This window comes from Furipterus horrens, unplaced genomic scaffold (genome assembly GCF_987537825.1).
Source record: "Furipterus horrens unplaced genomic scaffold, mFurHor1.1.pri manual_scaffold_2, whole genome shotgun sequence".
Taxonomy (NCBI): Eukaryota; Metazoa; Chordata; class Mammalia; order Chiroptera; family Furipteridae; genus Furipterus; species Furipterus horrens.
Window position 1 is genome coordinate 71964954 of NW_028327172.1, and position 17241 is coordinate 71982194.

At 41.6% G+C, this 17241-nt stretch overlaps 1 protein-coding gene across 1 annotated transcript; it reads right to left on the reverse strand.

Moving 5' to 3' along the window:
• Window positions 1-16415: 16415 nt before the first annotated feature.
• On the reverse strand, window positions 16416-16869 carry LOC150018804 (large ribosomal subunit protein eL31). Its single transcript, XM_090267851.1, has one exon. The coding sequence runs from the start codon at window positions 16827-16829 to the stop codon at window positions 16452-16454; it is 378 nt and encodes a 125-aa protein (XP_090123977.1). The 5' UTR covers window positions 16830-16869; the 3' UTR covers window positions 16416-16451.
• Between the last annotated feature and the right edge of the window lie 372 nt (window positions 16870-17241).

Here is a 17241-nt window from a genome sequence, read left to right on the forward strand (position 1 = left end):
GACACACGCACGGCACATCACATTGGATCATTTTGCAGCAATATGGGAGGTGGGATTTAAACCTGTCACAGTTGAATGAATAGCAGAGGGAAACAGGTCTCACCCGCTAACTCAGCAGTCTTGGGTGTGGCTCCATAGTATTGCCAGGTGTTTCAATATCAGAAAACACTATGTTAGCATGGGAAGAGGAAAGTCCTTGGAATTCTGTGTGTCCTTTCCACTATCTGGAAAAGAAAGCCTTTGAAGCTGTTTACATCCTGAGGCCCAAAGGGCCAGAAAGGGCCCACAGGGCCTAAAGGAAGAAGTCCATTAACACCTTTGGGTACTCACGCCCCAGTCCTGGAAAACTGGCACCACCTTTACCTGTCCGTCAAAACAAAATGTAACTCGCTCACCCCCATCCTGCCAACTATGTAAGTCCTCAGAACAAAGGACTTGCTCTCTTGGCCTTCTGGCCACAGGGCCTCTGGCCACTCTAGGGCGAGCTTGTCACCCTGGCCTTTGGCCTTCAGCCACCCTTGCTTTTGCTCTCCCACTCACTAATAAATTTTTCATGCACGCTAATAGGCTCGCTGATCGTTAATTCTTTACTGTATCAACGAGAAGAACCAAGGTTTCTCTGGTAACAAACATAGACAGTCTAGCTTCAGAGTTCATGCTCTTGATCATTAAGATCTGTTACTGTTACCAAGCAAAAGGGTTTGTTCACATGGTGCCTTGATGTAAAACCTAACAACTAGTGTTCAGGAAAACATCTTTATTTACAATATTCCAACCTGGGAAGAACAGTGAGGACTCCTCCCCAGAACCCTGTTCTCCCATGGGATCCAGCACTTCCCTTGCTCCCCAAAAGGCTATAAGCCAAAAACATGCCCAGAAGTTCCCCATTCCTTATCTGTCAGCTGTCTCCTTCAGGATCTGGGGAACGATGTCATCAGCCTCCTTGTAACAGTCCAGGAAAACGTGCCGTGTTGCACTGGATCACGCGTGGTCCTCTCTTTTCCCTTTCAAAACCACATAAATCTCCTTCTGCCCTTTGAAAGCCGCATAAATCTTTTTCCTTATAAAACCTCATGGTGTTCTCTCTGCAAATGGCTGGTGCCTTATTTTTGAATTCTTGACCGTGGCCTGTGATGCAGTGGGCAAGGTAATGTGTTCTGACTATATGGAGGACCCTGTGCAGGCCTCATATGCTTTTTCCTCACCATTCTATGGTCAAAACCCCTCCCACCTCCTTGGGCCTTGGAAGGACCAAAGTCATTTGCTTAACTAAGACCCTAGCTACCAGCCATAGATATGCAAAGGCATTTTGAAAGCTGTCCCCTTCCCCCATCCCCCAACCGAAGGCTCTGGGGATTTTGGGGGCTCTGCTCTGTGACATTACCTCTTAATACTAATTTCCTCTATTTCACTCTCCTGGTCTATAGAAACTTTTCCTGCTCAGGTGTGAGTGGACAGTCCTCACCTGGTAACAATTGATACAAACAACTTTAGATGCCGTCTTTAGACAAACAGGCTGTGACTTCAGCTTTGTACACTGGGTTATCTTAATATCCTGCTCAGTCCCTCATCCATTGCTCAATGGGAGAAAAGCCACATCCCCACAACCATCAAGGAGAAATATCTGTTCCCTGGGCTACTTTAGATGACATTTGGGTATTCTTGCTTAGGCCATTCTGGGTATGGTGTGAGAAGAGCATAGCTTTGGGAATCAAAGACGCAGGTGAATCCTAACTCAGTCACTTTCTAGCCAGATGACCTGAGTCGGGTTCCAGAACCTAAGCAGTGGTTACCCCACATCTATCAAGTCAGGTTCTTTTTACTCCGTAGAGGATGTTGGGAAGAAGATACATTGAAATAGGAACAGCACACTCTGGCTGATGTGGTTCAGTGGACTGAGTGCCGGTCTGTGAACCGAAGGGTCAGTGGTTCGATTCCCAGTCAGGGCACATGCGTGGATTGCAGGCCAGGTCCCCATTTGGGGTTGCGCAAGAGGCAACCATACATTGATGTTTCTCTCCCTCTCTCCCTCTCTTCCCCTCTCTCAAAAAATAAAATCTTTTTTTTTAATGTATTTCATTGGTTATATTGTTACAATAGTTCCAATTTTCTCCCCTTTACTCCCCTCCACCCAGCATCTCCCTCCCCCAGCAATCCCCACCCCCAAGTCCATACCCATGGTTCATACATACAAGCTTTCCCGCTTCACCCTTTCATATATTCTTCTTCTTCTTCTCTCTTTTTTTTTTTTAGTAAATATGTGATTATTTTAACAATAAAAAATAACAATCCCTCCCTCTCAGATATTAAGACCCTTTGTAATCTTATAAAGGACAATGGGCAAAGGTCTCAAGCTCCTCTAGCTGCTTCAAGCTGGACATGGTCGTCATCCTACCTACCCTTGGGTCCAGAAATCCCTATTAATAGTGGGGGTGTGGAGGGGAGGGTGGCCTTCCCACATGGGGAAGAATCGTGCAGACTCCAGGTCACTTGGCTGTCTCCGGACAACGGCGTGCTTGGTTTAACAGGCTGGCATCCTTGTTGTGTTCTGGGGGCAACAGATTTGGCAAAAAGGGTTAAAAGACATCATTCAATCCATAACTACTAGATGAGAAAAGGTAGGGATTAATTTTTCAATGTTCCACATTTGGGGAAAAGAAAAAAAGGGCTTCTTTGGAGGAAGGTGTGCTAGGCACACCTCACCTGTCCAAAACCCTTTTGCCCATTATACTTAGTTTGGGCTGAGGGAAATAGTTTAGGTTTTCCCCCTCTCAGACCTCTGGGCCTTTTCTGTCCAAGCCATTAGGATAGAAAAGAGAAACAAGTTTTAAAGTGAAGCCCACAGACCACCCCATTCTTCACCAACCCAGCCATTTAGTTCAGCCAAACAGTTGAGTCTCAGGAGGCAGCACTGCATAGAGGATTAAGTGAGGTTTATACGTACAGACAATCACTCAGGTAATGCGGTCATAGGCTTATGCCCTTTGAAAACAGAAAAAACATGTTAATTTATGTAACATAACCCACAAACAAGTCTCTAAATCTGTAAGACTGTCTTATTGGGAAGACATCCAGTTGCAAGGCACTTGACATTCTACTTGTCTGCAACTTAAATATCTTTGATGATATCACAGACATGGTTTAACTTTCAAGTGAAAACATATTTTAAATGAAAAGAAACTTTTAAGACGGTTAGCTGCACTACTTTATAGTCTACCACTGATCATTGTGATTTTCCTTGAATAATGATTTTTCTCCCTAAGATTACCCTCCTTGTCATTAAAGGGACTACATTAAGTCCATTTTTAACTTATCCTGTTCATTTGCATAAACACAACAAGAGCAGCAAATGATCACTTATGATCTTTAGTTCTGCTTTGTTGGAACTTACGTAAGGAACATTTAGGGTGACCTTCAGTCTGCTCTTCAGGGCACAGAAGCCTGGCCACATACCTGGCATTCAGCCTTGCCTGTACGCACCTGTCCTTTCCAAGTCTTTCTGGTTTTTCATTGTGCCTTAAGGTCTCTTCTAGCCATCTTTCAGGAAAACAACCTTCGTTCCTTCCCTGGAAAGATTGCTGTGGACCGCACAACCAACCATGGTACCAGGCCTTTTATCTCACGGGCTTTTATTATCTTTGAAAGTCATTCCCAGTTCCTCAGGGCTTTTTGGTAGCAACCAGAGCCCAAGCATGTTTCCTTTAGGCTTGACATTCCAGTCAAAGACTTGGTCAAAAAAAAAAAGGAACCTCTATTAACAACTGGTCTTATTAGTTTTATGCAAAGAAACTTACGTCATTACTTACTTGTTTAGAATGCCAAAATCTGGAGGGATCAGGTAGGGAGAAAAATATACAATGTGAAGAAAAATCTTTGTCCTAATATTCACTGAACTGGCATTTCCATTCTTCATATTTTCATTTGTTTTTCCATTACAGTTGTCTCACTTTTTTCCCCCTCTTGTTCCCTGCACCCTGCCCCTCCCTTCCCCCACATTCAGTTCCCACTCAGTTCCCCATGTCCGTGGGTCATTTATACATGTTCTTTGACTAGACCCTTCCCCTTCTTACCCCCTTCTCTCCCTCTGACCTCCCCACTTGTTACTGTTAATCTACTTCTTGTTTACATACCTCTGGTTCAATTTTGCTCATTTGTGTTGTTCATTAGTTTCTTGTAATAGGTGACAGCATAAGGTATTTTTCTTTCATTGCCTGGCTTATTTCGCTAAGCATAATTCTCTCTAGTTCCATCCATGTTGTTGCAAATGGTAGAAGTTTCTTCTTTCTTCTACATAGTACTCCATTGTGTAAATGTACCACAGTTTTTTGATCCACTCATCTACCGATGGGCATTTAGGTTGTTTCCCACACTTGGCTATTGTAAATAGTGCTGCTATGAACATTGGAGTGCATAGGTTCTTTTGAATTGGTGTCTCAGGATTTTTTGGATATAATCCTAGCAATGGAATTGTTGGTTCAAAAGGCAGTTCCATTTTTAGTTTTTTGAGGAAATTCCAAACTCTTTTCCATAGTGGCTGCACCAGTCTGCATTCCCACCAGCAATGCACCAGGGTTCCCATTTCTCCGCATCCTCTCCAGCACAAGTTGTTTGTTGATTTGTTGATGATGGCCATTCTGACTAGTGTGAGGTGGTATCTCATGGTGGTTTTTATTTGCATCTCTCTGATGGCTAGTGATGTTGAGCATTCTTTCATACGTCTATGGGCCCTCTGTATGTCCTCTTTGGAGAAGTGTTTGTTCAGGTCCTTTGCCCATTTTTTAATTGGGTTGTCTGTCTTCTTGGTGTTGAGTCGTATGAGTTCTTTATATATTTTGGAGATCAATCCCTTGTCTGAGATGTCATTGGAGAATATATTTTCTCATATGGTTGATTTCCTTTTCATCTTGCTGATGTTTTCTTTAGCTGAGCAGAAACTCTTTTTTTTTTTTATGTAGTCCCATTTGTTTATTCTTTCCTTTATTTCTCTTGCCTTAGGAGATATATCAGTGAAAATGTTGCTACATAGGATATCTGAAAATTTCCTGCCTATTTTTTCCTCTAGGACTTTTATGGTATCACAGCTTACATTTAAGTCTTTGATCCGTTTTGAGTTTATTCTGGTGTATGGTGTAAATTGGTGGTCTAGTTTCATTTTTTTGCATGTCCCTGTCCAGTTCTCCCAACACCATTTGTTGAAGAGGCTCTTTTCACTCCATTTGATGTTCTTTCCCCCTTTGTCAAATATTAGTTGACCATATGAACCTGGGTTTATTTCTGGGCTCTCTATTCTGTTCCATTGATCTATATGTCTGTTTTTATGCCAGTACCAGACTGTTTTGATTACCGTGGCCTTGTAGTATAGTTTGATATCAGGTATTGTGTTTCCTCCTACTGTGTTCTTCTTCCTCAAAATTGCTGCGGCTATTCGGGCTCTTTTTTGGTTCCATATAAATTTTTGAAGTATTTGTTCTAGGTCTGTGAAATACGTTGCTGGTATTTTAATAGGGATTGCATTGAATCTATAAATTGCTTTGGGTAGTATGGACATTTTAATGATGTTGATTCTTCCCATCCATGAGCATGGCATATGCTTCCATTTATTTGTATCTTCTTTAATTTCTTTCTTCGGTGTTATGTAGTTTTCTGAGTACAGGTCTTTTACCTCCTTGGTTAAGTTTATTCCTAGGTATTTTATTTTTCTTGTTGCTATGGTAAATGGGATTTTTCTTTCAGTTTCTATCTGTGAGTTTTTATTGTTGGTGTATAAAAATGCCTTCGATTTCTTAATATTGACTTTGTATCCTGCTATTTTGCCAGATTCACTTATTAGGTTGAGTAGTTTTTTTGTGGAGTCTATAGGGTTTTCTATGTACACTATCATTTCACCTGCAAATAATGACAGTTTTATTTCCTCTTTTCCAATTTGGATGCCTTTTAGTTCTCTTTTTTGTCTGATTGCTGTGGCTAGAACTTCCAAGACTATGTTGAATAGGAGTAGAGAGAGCGGACATCCTTGTCTTGTTCCTTATCTCAGGGGGAATGCTCTCGGTTTTTGCCATTGAGTATGATGTTGGCTTCAGGTTTCTCATATATGGCCTTTATTATGTTGAGGTATTCTCCCTCTATTCCCATTTTGCTGAGAGTTTCCATCATAAATGGGTGTTGTACTTTATCAAATGCTTTTTCTGCATCTATTGATATGATCATGAGGTTTTTGTCTTCCATTTTGTTTATGTGGTGTATTTCGTTTATTGATTTGCGAATATTAAACCATCCTTGCATCCCTGGGATGAATCCCACTTGATCGTGGTGTATGATCTTTCCAATGTGTTGTTGGATCCGGTTTGCCAATATTTTCTTGAGGATTTTAGCATCTACGTTCATCAGCGATATTGGCCTGTAGTTTTCTTTCTTTGTTGTGTCTTGACCTGGTTTTGGAATTAGGGTTATACTGGCTTCATAGAACGAGTTTGGGAGTCTTCCCTCTTCTTGTATCTTTAGGAATAGTCTGAGGAGGATAGGAGTTAGTTCTTTCCTAAATATTTTGTAGAATTCACTTGTGAAGCCATCTGGTCCAGGGCTTTTGTGTGCTGGGAGTTTTTTGATTACTGCTTCAATTTCACTAGCTGTTATTGGTCTATTCAGACTTTCTGCTTCTTCTTGATTCAGTTTGGGAAGACTATAGGTTTCCAGGAATTTGTCCATTTTCTCTAGGTTGTCAAATTTCTTGCCATACAGTTGTTCGTAATAATTTCTTACAATCCTTTGTATCTCTGTGGTATCAGTTGTGATTTCTCCTCTTTCGTTTCTGATTTTATTTATTTGGGTCCTCTCTATTTTTTTCTTGATGAGCCTCGTTAAAGGCTTGTCAATTTTGTTTATCTTTTCAAAGAACCAGCTTCTACTTTTGTTGATCTTTTGAATTGTTAGTTTAGTCTCTATGTCATTTAATTGTGCTCAGATCTTGATGATTTCCTTCCTTCTACTTGATCTGGGCTTTGCTTATTGTTCTCCCTCTAGTTCTTGTAGCCGTAGGGTTAAATTTTTATTAGAGATTCTTCTACCTTTTTTAGGTAGACGTGTATTGCTATGAACTTTCCTCTCAGGACTGCTTTCACTCTATCACATAGGTTTTGGGTTGTTGTGTGTTCATTATCATTAGTTTCCAGAAACTTTTTGATTTCTTCCTTGATGTCATTGTTAACCCATTCATTATTTAATAGCATGTTATTCATTCTCCATGAGTTTGAATGTTTTTGAGTTTTTTCCTTGAGGTTGATTTCCAATTTTAAGCCATTGTAATCTGAGAAGATGCTTGATATAATTTCAATTTTCTTGAATTTGTTAAGGCTTGTTTTGTGTCCTACCATGTGGTCTATCTTTAAAAAATGTTCCATGTGCACTTGAGAAGAATGTATATTTTGCTTCTTTGGGGTGAAAACTTCTATATATATTGACTAAGTCCATTTGATCTAGAGTGTTGTTCAGTGCCTCAATATCTTTGGTGTTTCTTTGCTTCGAAGATCTGTCCATTGTTGACAATGGGGTGTTAAAGTCCCCTACTATGAGTGTGTTGCTGTCTATATCTTTCTTGGAGTCTTTCAAAATTTTCCCTATATATTTGGGTGCTCCTGAGTTGGGTGCATATATATTTATAAGAGTTATATCTTCTTGATGAATTTTTCCCTTAAGTATTATGAAATGCCCTTCTTTGTCTCTTTTTATGGACTTTGCTGTGAAATCTGTTTTGTCTGATATAAGTATTGCTACCCCAGCTTTTTTTTCATGTCCATTTGCTTGAAATACTTTTTTCCATCCCTTTACTTTCAGTCTGTGTAGATCTTTTATTCTAAGCTGGGTCTCTTGTAGACAGCATATATGTGGGTCATTCTTTCTAATCCATTCAGCTACCCTATGTCTTTTAATTGGAGCATTTAATCCATTTACATTTAAGGTTATTACCAATAAGTACTTATTCATTGTCATTTTTCCCCTTTGTACTCGCGTTCTTCTCTGTCTCTCTCTGTTTCTTTATCTTCTTAAAGCAGACCCTTTAGCATCTCTTGCATTGCTGGTTTGGTGGAGATGTATTCTTTTAGCCTTCTTTTGTCTTGGAAGCTCCTTATTTCACTCTCCATTTTGAATGAGAGCTTTGCTGGGTAGAGTATTCTTGGTTGTAGGCCTTTGTTTTTCATTGCTTGGAATATTTTTTGCCATTCCCTTCTGGCTTGTAGTGTTTCTGCTGAGAAATCTGATGATAGCCTTATTGGAGTTCCCTTGTATGTTATTAGTTGTTTCTCTCTTGCTGCTTTTAGGATTCTCTCTTTGTCTTTGAATGTTGCCATTTTAATTATGATGTGTCTTGAGGTGGGCCTGTTGGGGTTCATCTTCATTGGAATCCTCTGTGCTTCCTGGACTTGCGTGACTCTTTCTCTCTTCATGTTAGGGAAGTTTTCTGTCATTAGTTTTTCAAAGAGGTTTTCTATCCCTTTCTCTTCTTCTTCTCCTTCTGGAATTCCTATGATATGGATATTATTACATTTCATGTTGTCCTGCAGCTGTCTTAGAACCTCTTCAGTCTTGCTCAGTCTTTTTTCATTTTGTCGCACTGTCTGGGAGTTTTTGTCTACATTGTCTTCCAGCTCACTTATCCGATCTTCTGCTTCCTCTAGCCTGTTTTTAATTCCTTCTACTGTGTTCTTCAATTCAGAGATCGTATTCTTCATTTCCTCCTGGCTCTTATTGATAGCTTCTATGTCCTTTTTCATGCTGGTGTAATTCTCAGTAAGTTCCTTGTAGTTTTCCTGGAGTTCTTTGTAGTTTCCACTGAGCTCATTCAGCTTCTCCATAATTCATGTTTTGAATTCCATATCTGATCATTTTCTCCCCTCTATTTCATTTAGCACTCTCTCTGGGGAGTCTACCTTTCCTTTTGATGTGGGGTTGTTTCTCTGTCTCCCCATTTTTGTGATTCCTATTGTTTGTTGGTGCTTCTTAGAATGATCTGCACTTCCTGGATCTGCCTCTTGTAGCATCAGATCATGTACCAGTCTGGGCCTAGGCAGCCTGTTGGAGACTTCCAGGGATCTATTGCCTTTGTCTGTCTTCTTTAGTTGTTAATCTATTCAATCTGTGATTAGCTGGCAGGCTTAAGGACCGTGGGTGTGGCAGCTTAATTCCTGTAGGCAGGGCTTTTATTTCCCCTTAGGCTGACGCCACTTGGAGGGGGATGGTCTGTCTGCTGTACTGGGGCTGAGTCAGCACTGGCTGGTCCTGGGAGGAGGTTAGTGTAGCTTCCACTTACTCCTCCACCATCTTGGATCTCCGTCTGTTTTGTCCTTGATGTTATTTGTTTAATCTGTCTGGTTGTATTTCAGCGACTCTTTGGTTGGTCTTTTTCTCTGGTTAGTTGATTGAGAGTCACTCTGCCCACCTAGTCTTGAGATCTTTTGTGGAGGTGCTGCTAAAATGTAATCACACAACCCAGGCAAGAAACCCACACCTTCCAATATCTCCCCCAACTACAATCTCACTACAGGTTGCAAATGAGCCCGTATTAATATACTTGTGGAGGTATTGGGACTCTTATTTCGTAGGAGAAACAGATAGGAATTGTTTTAAATGAAGGAAGGGTAATTTTTGAGAGGGGAGTTGATAGAGTAATAATATTAGCAATTGGGATCAAGGTTATGTAAGACAGCAATTAACATCTACACTGTATGTTTGAAAAGGAGGAGAGGGTTACAGTGTGTAGTGAGAAAGTGGAAGTGTATAGTAATAGGATTATATAATCAGTATATGCTATATGTTTAGCATGGAAGGGAGGATAGACACAACAGACATCCAGGCAGACAGACAGCCAAAAATTGAAGCAGAGGGCTGAGGAGGTTAGAAGGTAGGAAACGGATTGAGAAAGAATTTTTCAAGAATAAAAATACAGAGTAGAAAATAGGAAGACAGGAAGGGAGAGAGGAAAGAGAGAAAGTAGAGAAGAGAAGGGTAGGAGAGAGAATGAAAGAAGAAGGGGAGGGAGAAGAGGGGGGACTGGATTAAAATATTAAAAATATATATATTATAAAAAATTGGGAGATTAAAACATGATATAGCAAGATAGAGAGAATATATAGAGAGAGGAATAAGAGATGGGGAAGGGAAGCATGAATAATTGAATGGAGACAGTGCAGGGGGAAGGATAAAGAAAAATATTCATAAAATTAAAAGTACTCAGGAAGAAGAGGATGGGGGAGGGAAAGAACATGGGGGAGGGAAGGAAATCAAGAGGAAGAGGAGATATTAGGGAGGGAAAAATTGAAATTGAAGCGTTGACAAAAGGATGAAGGAGGTAAGTACAAGAGGGAGAGAAAGAAGAGAGGGGATGGGGAGGAAAGAGAGAAGGGTTAAGAAGGGGAGGGTGAAGGGGGAGAGGAATAGATTATAATTAAGATTTAAATATTAAAAGATTAGAATATAAAGTGGAATAGGGAGAGAGAAAGAGAGAGAATATTTATAGGGAGAGAAGGAAAATAAGGGAAAGGGAGGAAAGAAAAACGAATGTAGACTGAAGGGGGACAAAATAAAGAAAGAAATTTAATAAAATTGAAAATGCTTAGCGCAGAGAAAGGAGAGAGAAAGGAAACAGAGGGAGGACGAGGATAAGGGGGAGGGAAGGGGATTAGAAGAAGGGAATAGGAAGGAAAGGGAGAGAACTTAAAAAGTTAAAGAATAAGATGCAGGGGAGACATGCTAAGGGGAGAGAAGGGAGGGAAGAGGAAGGGAGAAAAGAAGAGAGAATAAGAAAGGACGGGAGGGGCAGTTAGAGAGTGAGAAAAGAATGAGAGGATTTTAACTCAATTCAACTTTTAGGCACAGTCTCTGGGTATTTTTGGTTTGTTTGTTTTTTGTTTTTCCTTCCTTTCTTCCTGAGTCCACCCCTATTCAAAATTACATGGGTTTCAAATCTTTTCTGGTTGGTTGGCTGGCTGTGGGAAGGTCCTGCTTGATTCTGGGATTGCTAGTCTTTTATTCGTGGGCCTACCGCCACTCTGCTGTGAGCTGCGTTTAGTTGTCCCCTCCTGTGGCACCCTCAGCCCTCCTCAGGCTTGTCCAGCTACTCCTTCCCTCTGTTGGTCCAGCCTGTGCCTGCCAGCAATCCCCGCCCTGCCTCCAGTCGTGTCTCTATTCCCAGGCTACAGCTTCTGCTCTCTTCCCTGTCTATATGCCTGCGCACCCTATCTCTCTCCCTGTCTCAAGATCGTCCTTTTGTTCTACAGGACTCTGGCACAGTTGGTCAAAGCGCTGGGCCCAGTGGCACTCTCCTGCCCAGGGCCTCTCCCCTAGTCTGGAGCTCTGCAGCGGCTTTCCCGCGTGGGCTCTTCTCCTTGCCCCAAAACTGTCTCTATTCTGAGCTTCAGCTTCCACTGGCTTCCCTGTCTATCGGCCTGCGCACTCTATCTCCCTCCCCGCCCCAGCACCGTTCCTTTGTTCTGCGGGATTCTAGCGCAATCGCTCAAAGTGCCGGGGGCATGCACTGCTCTTTTGCTCAAGGAGCTCTCCCCCGGTCTGGAGTTCTGCAGCAGCTTTTCTGTGTGGCCCGTCTCCTTGCCCCAAAACTGTCCCTTTGTTCTGTAGGGCCCTAGCGCAAGTGCTGCGCGTGCCCGGAATACCGAGCTTTCGGTCGGAGGTTGCAGCTGAGGGGGTTTCCCTCTAGACTCAGGTCACACAGTTTCTCCCAGTCCTGGTTGTTCACTGTTCTCTCACGCCTCTGGCTTTTTCAGCCAAATCCTCTCCCTAACTCCCCACAAGAATTCACTTATCGGTGCGCCCCTAGCAGGGGGAGCCTCCAAGCAACTCTTGGCTAGTGAGCTCTCCGGCTTGGTACTGCAGACACACCGGTCCCCGGAATGACTCAGCCTGCAGTGTGTGGTAAACCCCTCCACCCCCCTCCATGCTGCTTCCACGCTCTCCTCCCTGTTCACGCTATCAGAGATCCACACTCACTCAGTCATTCCTCTCCACATTCATTCCCGGAGTCTCTCCTTAACAGGAGTGAGCTGAGAACACTGCCCATACTCCATTGCCATCTTCTCCCTTTCTTTCAATAAATAAAGTCTTAAAACAAAAAAAAAGGAAATAGAACAATGCATGTCATTATGCGAAGTAATTTTAGGTGCTCAGTAAGTGGCCATTATCTTCCTTGCTGCCAGTGTGTTCACTTCGCAGAACCTGCTGCAGGCCCACCTCCCAGGGCTTCACTTGCCAGTTGACGCCACACCACACACTGTATACTAGATCCTTTAGGAGCCTCTGAGTCTTGTTTTCGCCCATTGTCTTCCTCTTTGCTCTCCCATCAGGGTGCCTAATGGATTTGAACTGGATTTTCAGGAGAAGGCAATTACTAGATGGGCTTGGTGAAAGGTTGAAAGTGGACTTTTAAAAGTGCATACAGGCCTAGCTGGTGTGGCTCAGTGGATTGAGTGCTGGCCTACGAACCAAAAGGTCACCAGTTTGATTCCTAGTCAGGGCACATGCCTGGTTTGCAGGCCCAGTCCCCAGTTGGGGGTGCACAAGAAGAAACCATTCACTGATGCTTCTCTCCATACCTTCCCCCCTCTCTAAAAATAAATCAATTAATTTAAAAAAAAGTGAATGTAACTTGGATGTGGGCCACCTCCTGGCATGGACAAAATGCCAATTTACTGTGGACTTGCTGGGTGAAATTGAACAATTCTCAGGGTAAATAGTACTCCCATGTGGGCACCCTGGGCAATTTTTTTGAGACATCAGCCTCCAAATTATTCCCCTTTATTCAGTGGCTTCAAGGCAAACTGAATAATTAATTAACAGTTTCACAGAAAGTCATGCTGGTGGAGTTCTGCACTATGATATAGAGCTCTCTGCTTTCAGAGTCCTCATTACTGAGCCTAATAGTTCTTGAAGAGTAAATCCCAAGAGGATGAGGTTAGAAACAGGAATAGAAAACATTGTCATTCATTTAAAAGGTGTCATGTGATGTGTTTTAAAAAAGTCATGATACCAAGACGTGTCTGTGTATCTGCTGGTTCTGAAGCCACCAGCCTAATTCCTTTCCTGTCAGTTCAGTGACAGAGCAGCACATGCCCATCCTTCCCTCCTGCATCCTCCATGAGGCAATTGAAAGGGAACCTGCAACCAGACTCACCTGGAAAGATGATAATACCTGCCATATCCTTCTCATCATTATTTACTCACTAGAGGTAGAAAAAGAAGGAAATCTCTTGAAATTGTGGCTTTTAGATGTTTTTGTGGAAGTTTACCATTATATGTGTGTACATATTTTATGTATGTGTGTATCCACCTTTTATAGCTCTGCACTGAAAATATCTCACATGGTCTTCCATCCAAAGATGTCTACCTTACTTTGCAATTTATTTTTCAGGAACTGTACCTACTTCTTTCTGTTCTCTACAATATTTACCACAGACTGCATAAGCATTAAAGATGAGATACAGAATCTTTGGATCAGGGAAATATGAGTAGCATCCTCTCAGTCCTTCCAGAACATAGGCAGTAGACCTGGGTAAGGGTTTGCACATCCTCTGGATTCCTGTACTCCTCTCCCCCATGCTTCAAAGATCAGGAAGGGCAGTTGTGCGCATTCTTGTCTCACTCACTCTATCAGGCCTAATTTCTTCTTACAGGTCTTTTTGTACTTCAGTAGCCAGTCTGTCCTCTATTTTCTCATTATTCTACAAGCATGTGTCTCTGACTTTAGTGTATTTCAGTTGGGTCATCTGCATTAACTCCCCACCTGCCAGTTCTCTGGAAAGGAGCCAGTCTTTTCAAAAAGCTTTTAATCTCTTGACCTGTTGGATAATAACGTAAGGAATGGAGACCAGAGTAAGCATTTGGGTGCTCAGTAATGCCATGGTTAAGCATTTCTCTGCTTCCTTTGTTGTTCACTTCACTGTTGTCACATGAAGGTTGTCTGTCTTTGAACTCTCCTAGGGCTGAAACTTTTCTCCAGCCTGGAACTATTCCTTTTCCATTTGATACAAGGCACAGCTGGCTACATACTAATCACCTCAGCTCTTTTAGAAAGCATATTAAGCCTTTTGGGATTAGGCCTAACTTCCAAGGCATAATTTGTTTGGATTGGAATAAATTAAAGACTTTTACAAATTTCTTTTGCAAGTCTCTTTGCCTTGAAATACCTCTACCTTCAGCTGCATTACTGGCTCAGTTGAAGGTCTGCCCATCCATTTCAGTCCAGATTCTCCAGAGACATTGAAATTATCTGCCTCACACGGTCCTCCCAGATTTTGTTTCAAAAGTTGTAGCACTATCTATAAAAGACATAATTAAGTAAAAGTGCTAAACATTCAAAATGTAAAAGATGGGAAAAGGTATGTCTGGCAAATTGAATAAAAGCCATGGCAGTAATTTTAACATTAGCAAAACAATTATAAGATGAACATGCTATCAGGGGCAAAGGATGACATATATTAGTAACATAATAACAAATAACATCATGATCATGTATATGTCTGTTTCTAACAATATAGCCTCAAAATATTCAAAACAAGTGACTATTGGCAGAAAAGGTGTTTTTTTTTTTATTATTAAACCTTTAATTTTGAGATAATGGTATGTTCAAATGCAATTGTAAGAAGTCATAAAGAGAGATCCCATGATCCTTTACCTAGTTCCCCCAATATTAATGTCCTCAAACCTACAGTACAGTATCCTAGTAAAACTAGGATATTGGGTGGGCAGCATAGTCAAAGTACAGGACTGACTGCAAGGATGTTCTTGTTTCCTTTTTATAGCCACACCTGCTTCCCTCCTGCACCTACTCCCTCATTGCCCACGGCAACCACTAATCTGATCTCTATTCCTATAATTCTGTCATTTTAAGAATGTTATACAACAAAATTAATTATTTGAGCTTAATTTTGTTCACTCAGCATTCTCTGGAAAGTCCTCTTAAGTTTGGTATGAATTAACTGGTTTCTTTATTGCTGTATAATATTCCATAATATCATGTACTGTTACCAAGCAAAAGGTTTTCTTTTTTCACATGGCACCTTGGTGTAAAACCAACAATTAGTGTTGAGGGGAACAGGTCTTTATTTACAATATTCCAGCCTGGGGAGGGCAATGAGCACTTCAGCTCAGAGCCCTGTTCTCCCACGGGACCCAGCACTTACCTTGCTCTCTAAAAGGCTGTAAACCAAAAACATGCCCAGAAGTTTTCCATTCCTTATCTGTCAGCTCTATCCTTCAGGATCTGGGGTACAACATCATCAGCCTCCTTATAATAGTCCAGGAAAACATGTGCAAATTTGCAATGGATCATGGTAAAGTCCAGGTTTTAACAGAGTCCTTTCTGGTTGTCCCGAGTTCCAAAAGTCCAAAAGTCAAAAAATCCAGCCTTTGGAGTCCCCTGAAGTCGGCACGATTAAAGCAGCAGCAGGCCAGCTTTCTTACCAGCCCAGGGTACATGGCCTCCCTTTCCTTCTTTGAGACTGCATGGCTTTTTCCCTCTTTACAAACCGAATGGCGTTCTCCTTCCCCTTTCAAAACCACATGGTTCTCCCCTGCAAATGGCTGCCCCTTATTTTTAAATCCCTGACTGCGGCCTGTGACACAGTGGGTGTGGTAACTGGTTCTGACCATTAGCAGAACCTTGCACAGTTCCCATAAGCTCTTTCATTACCATTCTATAGTCAAAACCTGTCCCACCTCCTTGGTACCTCGGAAGGACCAAAGCGATTTGCATAACTAAGACACTAGCTACCAGCCATAGATATGCAAAGGACTCTCGTAGGAAAATGGCCGTACTTCACTGAGTCCTATTCCCCAAATTTTGAGGCTGGCCTTCTTTCACCCTGTAACAGTACCACTTTTTTTTAAACATTCACCTGTTGAGGGACATATGTTTTGTTTCCAATTTAAGGCTATTATAAATAAGGCCTCTTTGAACATTCACGTATAGGTTTGTGTGTGTGTGAACATGTCTTTACTTCTCTGGGATAAATGCTAGTGAGTACAATTTCTAGGTCATATGGTAGCTGCCAGGTACCACGTTATAGTCCTACCAGCAATGTGATCCAGTTTCTCTGTTCTTGCCAGCAGTTTGTGTTATCACTACTTTTAATTTTTAGCTGTGTTGTGTTATCTTATTATGGTTTTAATTTGCATTTCCCTAATGGCTAATACTGTTGAATATTCCTTTTTTTAAATATATTTTATTGATTATGCTATCATGCTATCACAGTTGTCCCAAATTTTTTTCCCCTTTGCCCTGTTCTTCCTAGTACTTCCCTTCCCTCCAGCAATTCCTTCCCCTTAGTTCATGTTCCTGGATCATGCATGTAGGTTCTTTGGCTTCTCCATTTACTTCACTATTCTTAATATCCCCATGTCTATTTTTTTTTTTTTTCAGTTTTATAACTTTATTTGACAATCAGCGGTTAGTTCTCATCCACATTAACTGTTTGTAGATTTTTGAAAGTGGTAACAGGTACGTAGGTGACCAACGTATAGAGCTTGTTTGGTGAATCTTCATCCTCATTACGTTTTCTGGACAACCGCACCCGGATACGGTATGGGACATTCCTTATTCCTTTGGCCCAGACAGCTTTGTTGAGCCTGGTGTCAATGCGCACATCTGGAGTTCCCATCTCCTTCATAGCAAACTTCCGGATCTCTTTGAGTGCCCGAGGCGCACGCTTCTTGAAACCCACTCCATGGATGCGCTTGTGGATGTTGATGGTGTACTCTCTGGTCACTACCTCGTTGATGGCAGAACGGCCCTTCTTCTTCTCACCACCCTTCTTTGCGGGAGCCATTATGCCGGGCCCAAGTTGGAAAGAGAGAGCGCGAAGTATTGTGGGATCCCCATGTCTGTTTTATACCCACCAATTATGCTTCTTGATCCTTGCACCTTTCCTCCATCCTCCCCCTCCCCCCTCCCCACTGATATCCCTCCATATGATCTCCATATCTATGGTTCTGTTTTTGTTCTGGTTGTTTGCTTAGTTTGTTTTTGTTTTTATTTTTTAGATTCAGTTGTTGATAGTTGTGAGTTTGTTGTCATTTTAATGTTTATAGATTGGATCTTCTTTTTTTTAAATAAGTCCCTTTAATATTTCATATAATAATGGCTTGGTGATGATGAACTCCTTTAGCTTTATCTTGTCTGGGAAGCACTTTATCTGCCCTTCCATTCTAAATGATAGTTTTGCTGGATAGAGTAATCTT

Coding starts and splice junctions, on each gene's coding strand:
- LOC150018804 (XM_090267851.1), bottom strand. CDS start 16,829: ATGGCTCCCGCAAAGAAGGGTGGTGAGAAGAAGAAGGGCCGTTCTGCC.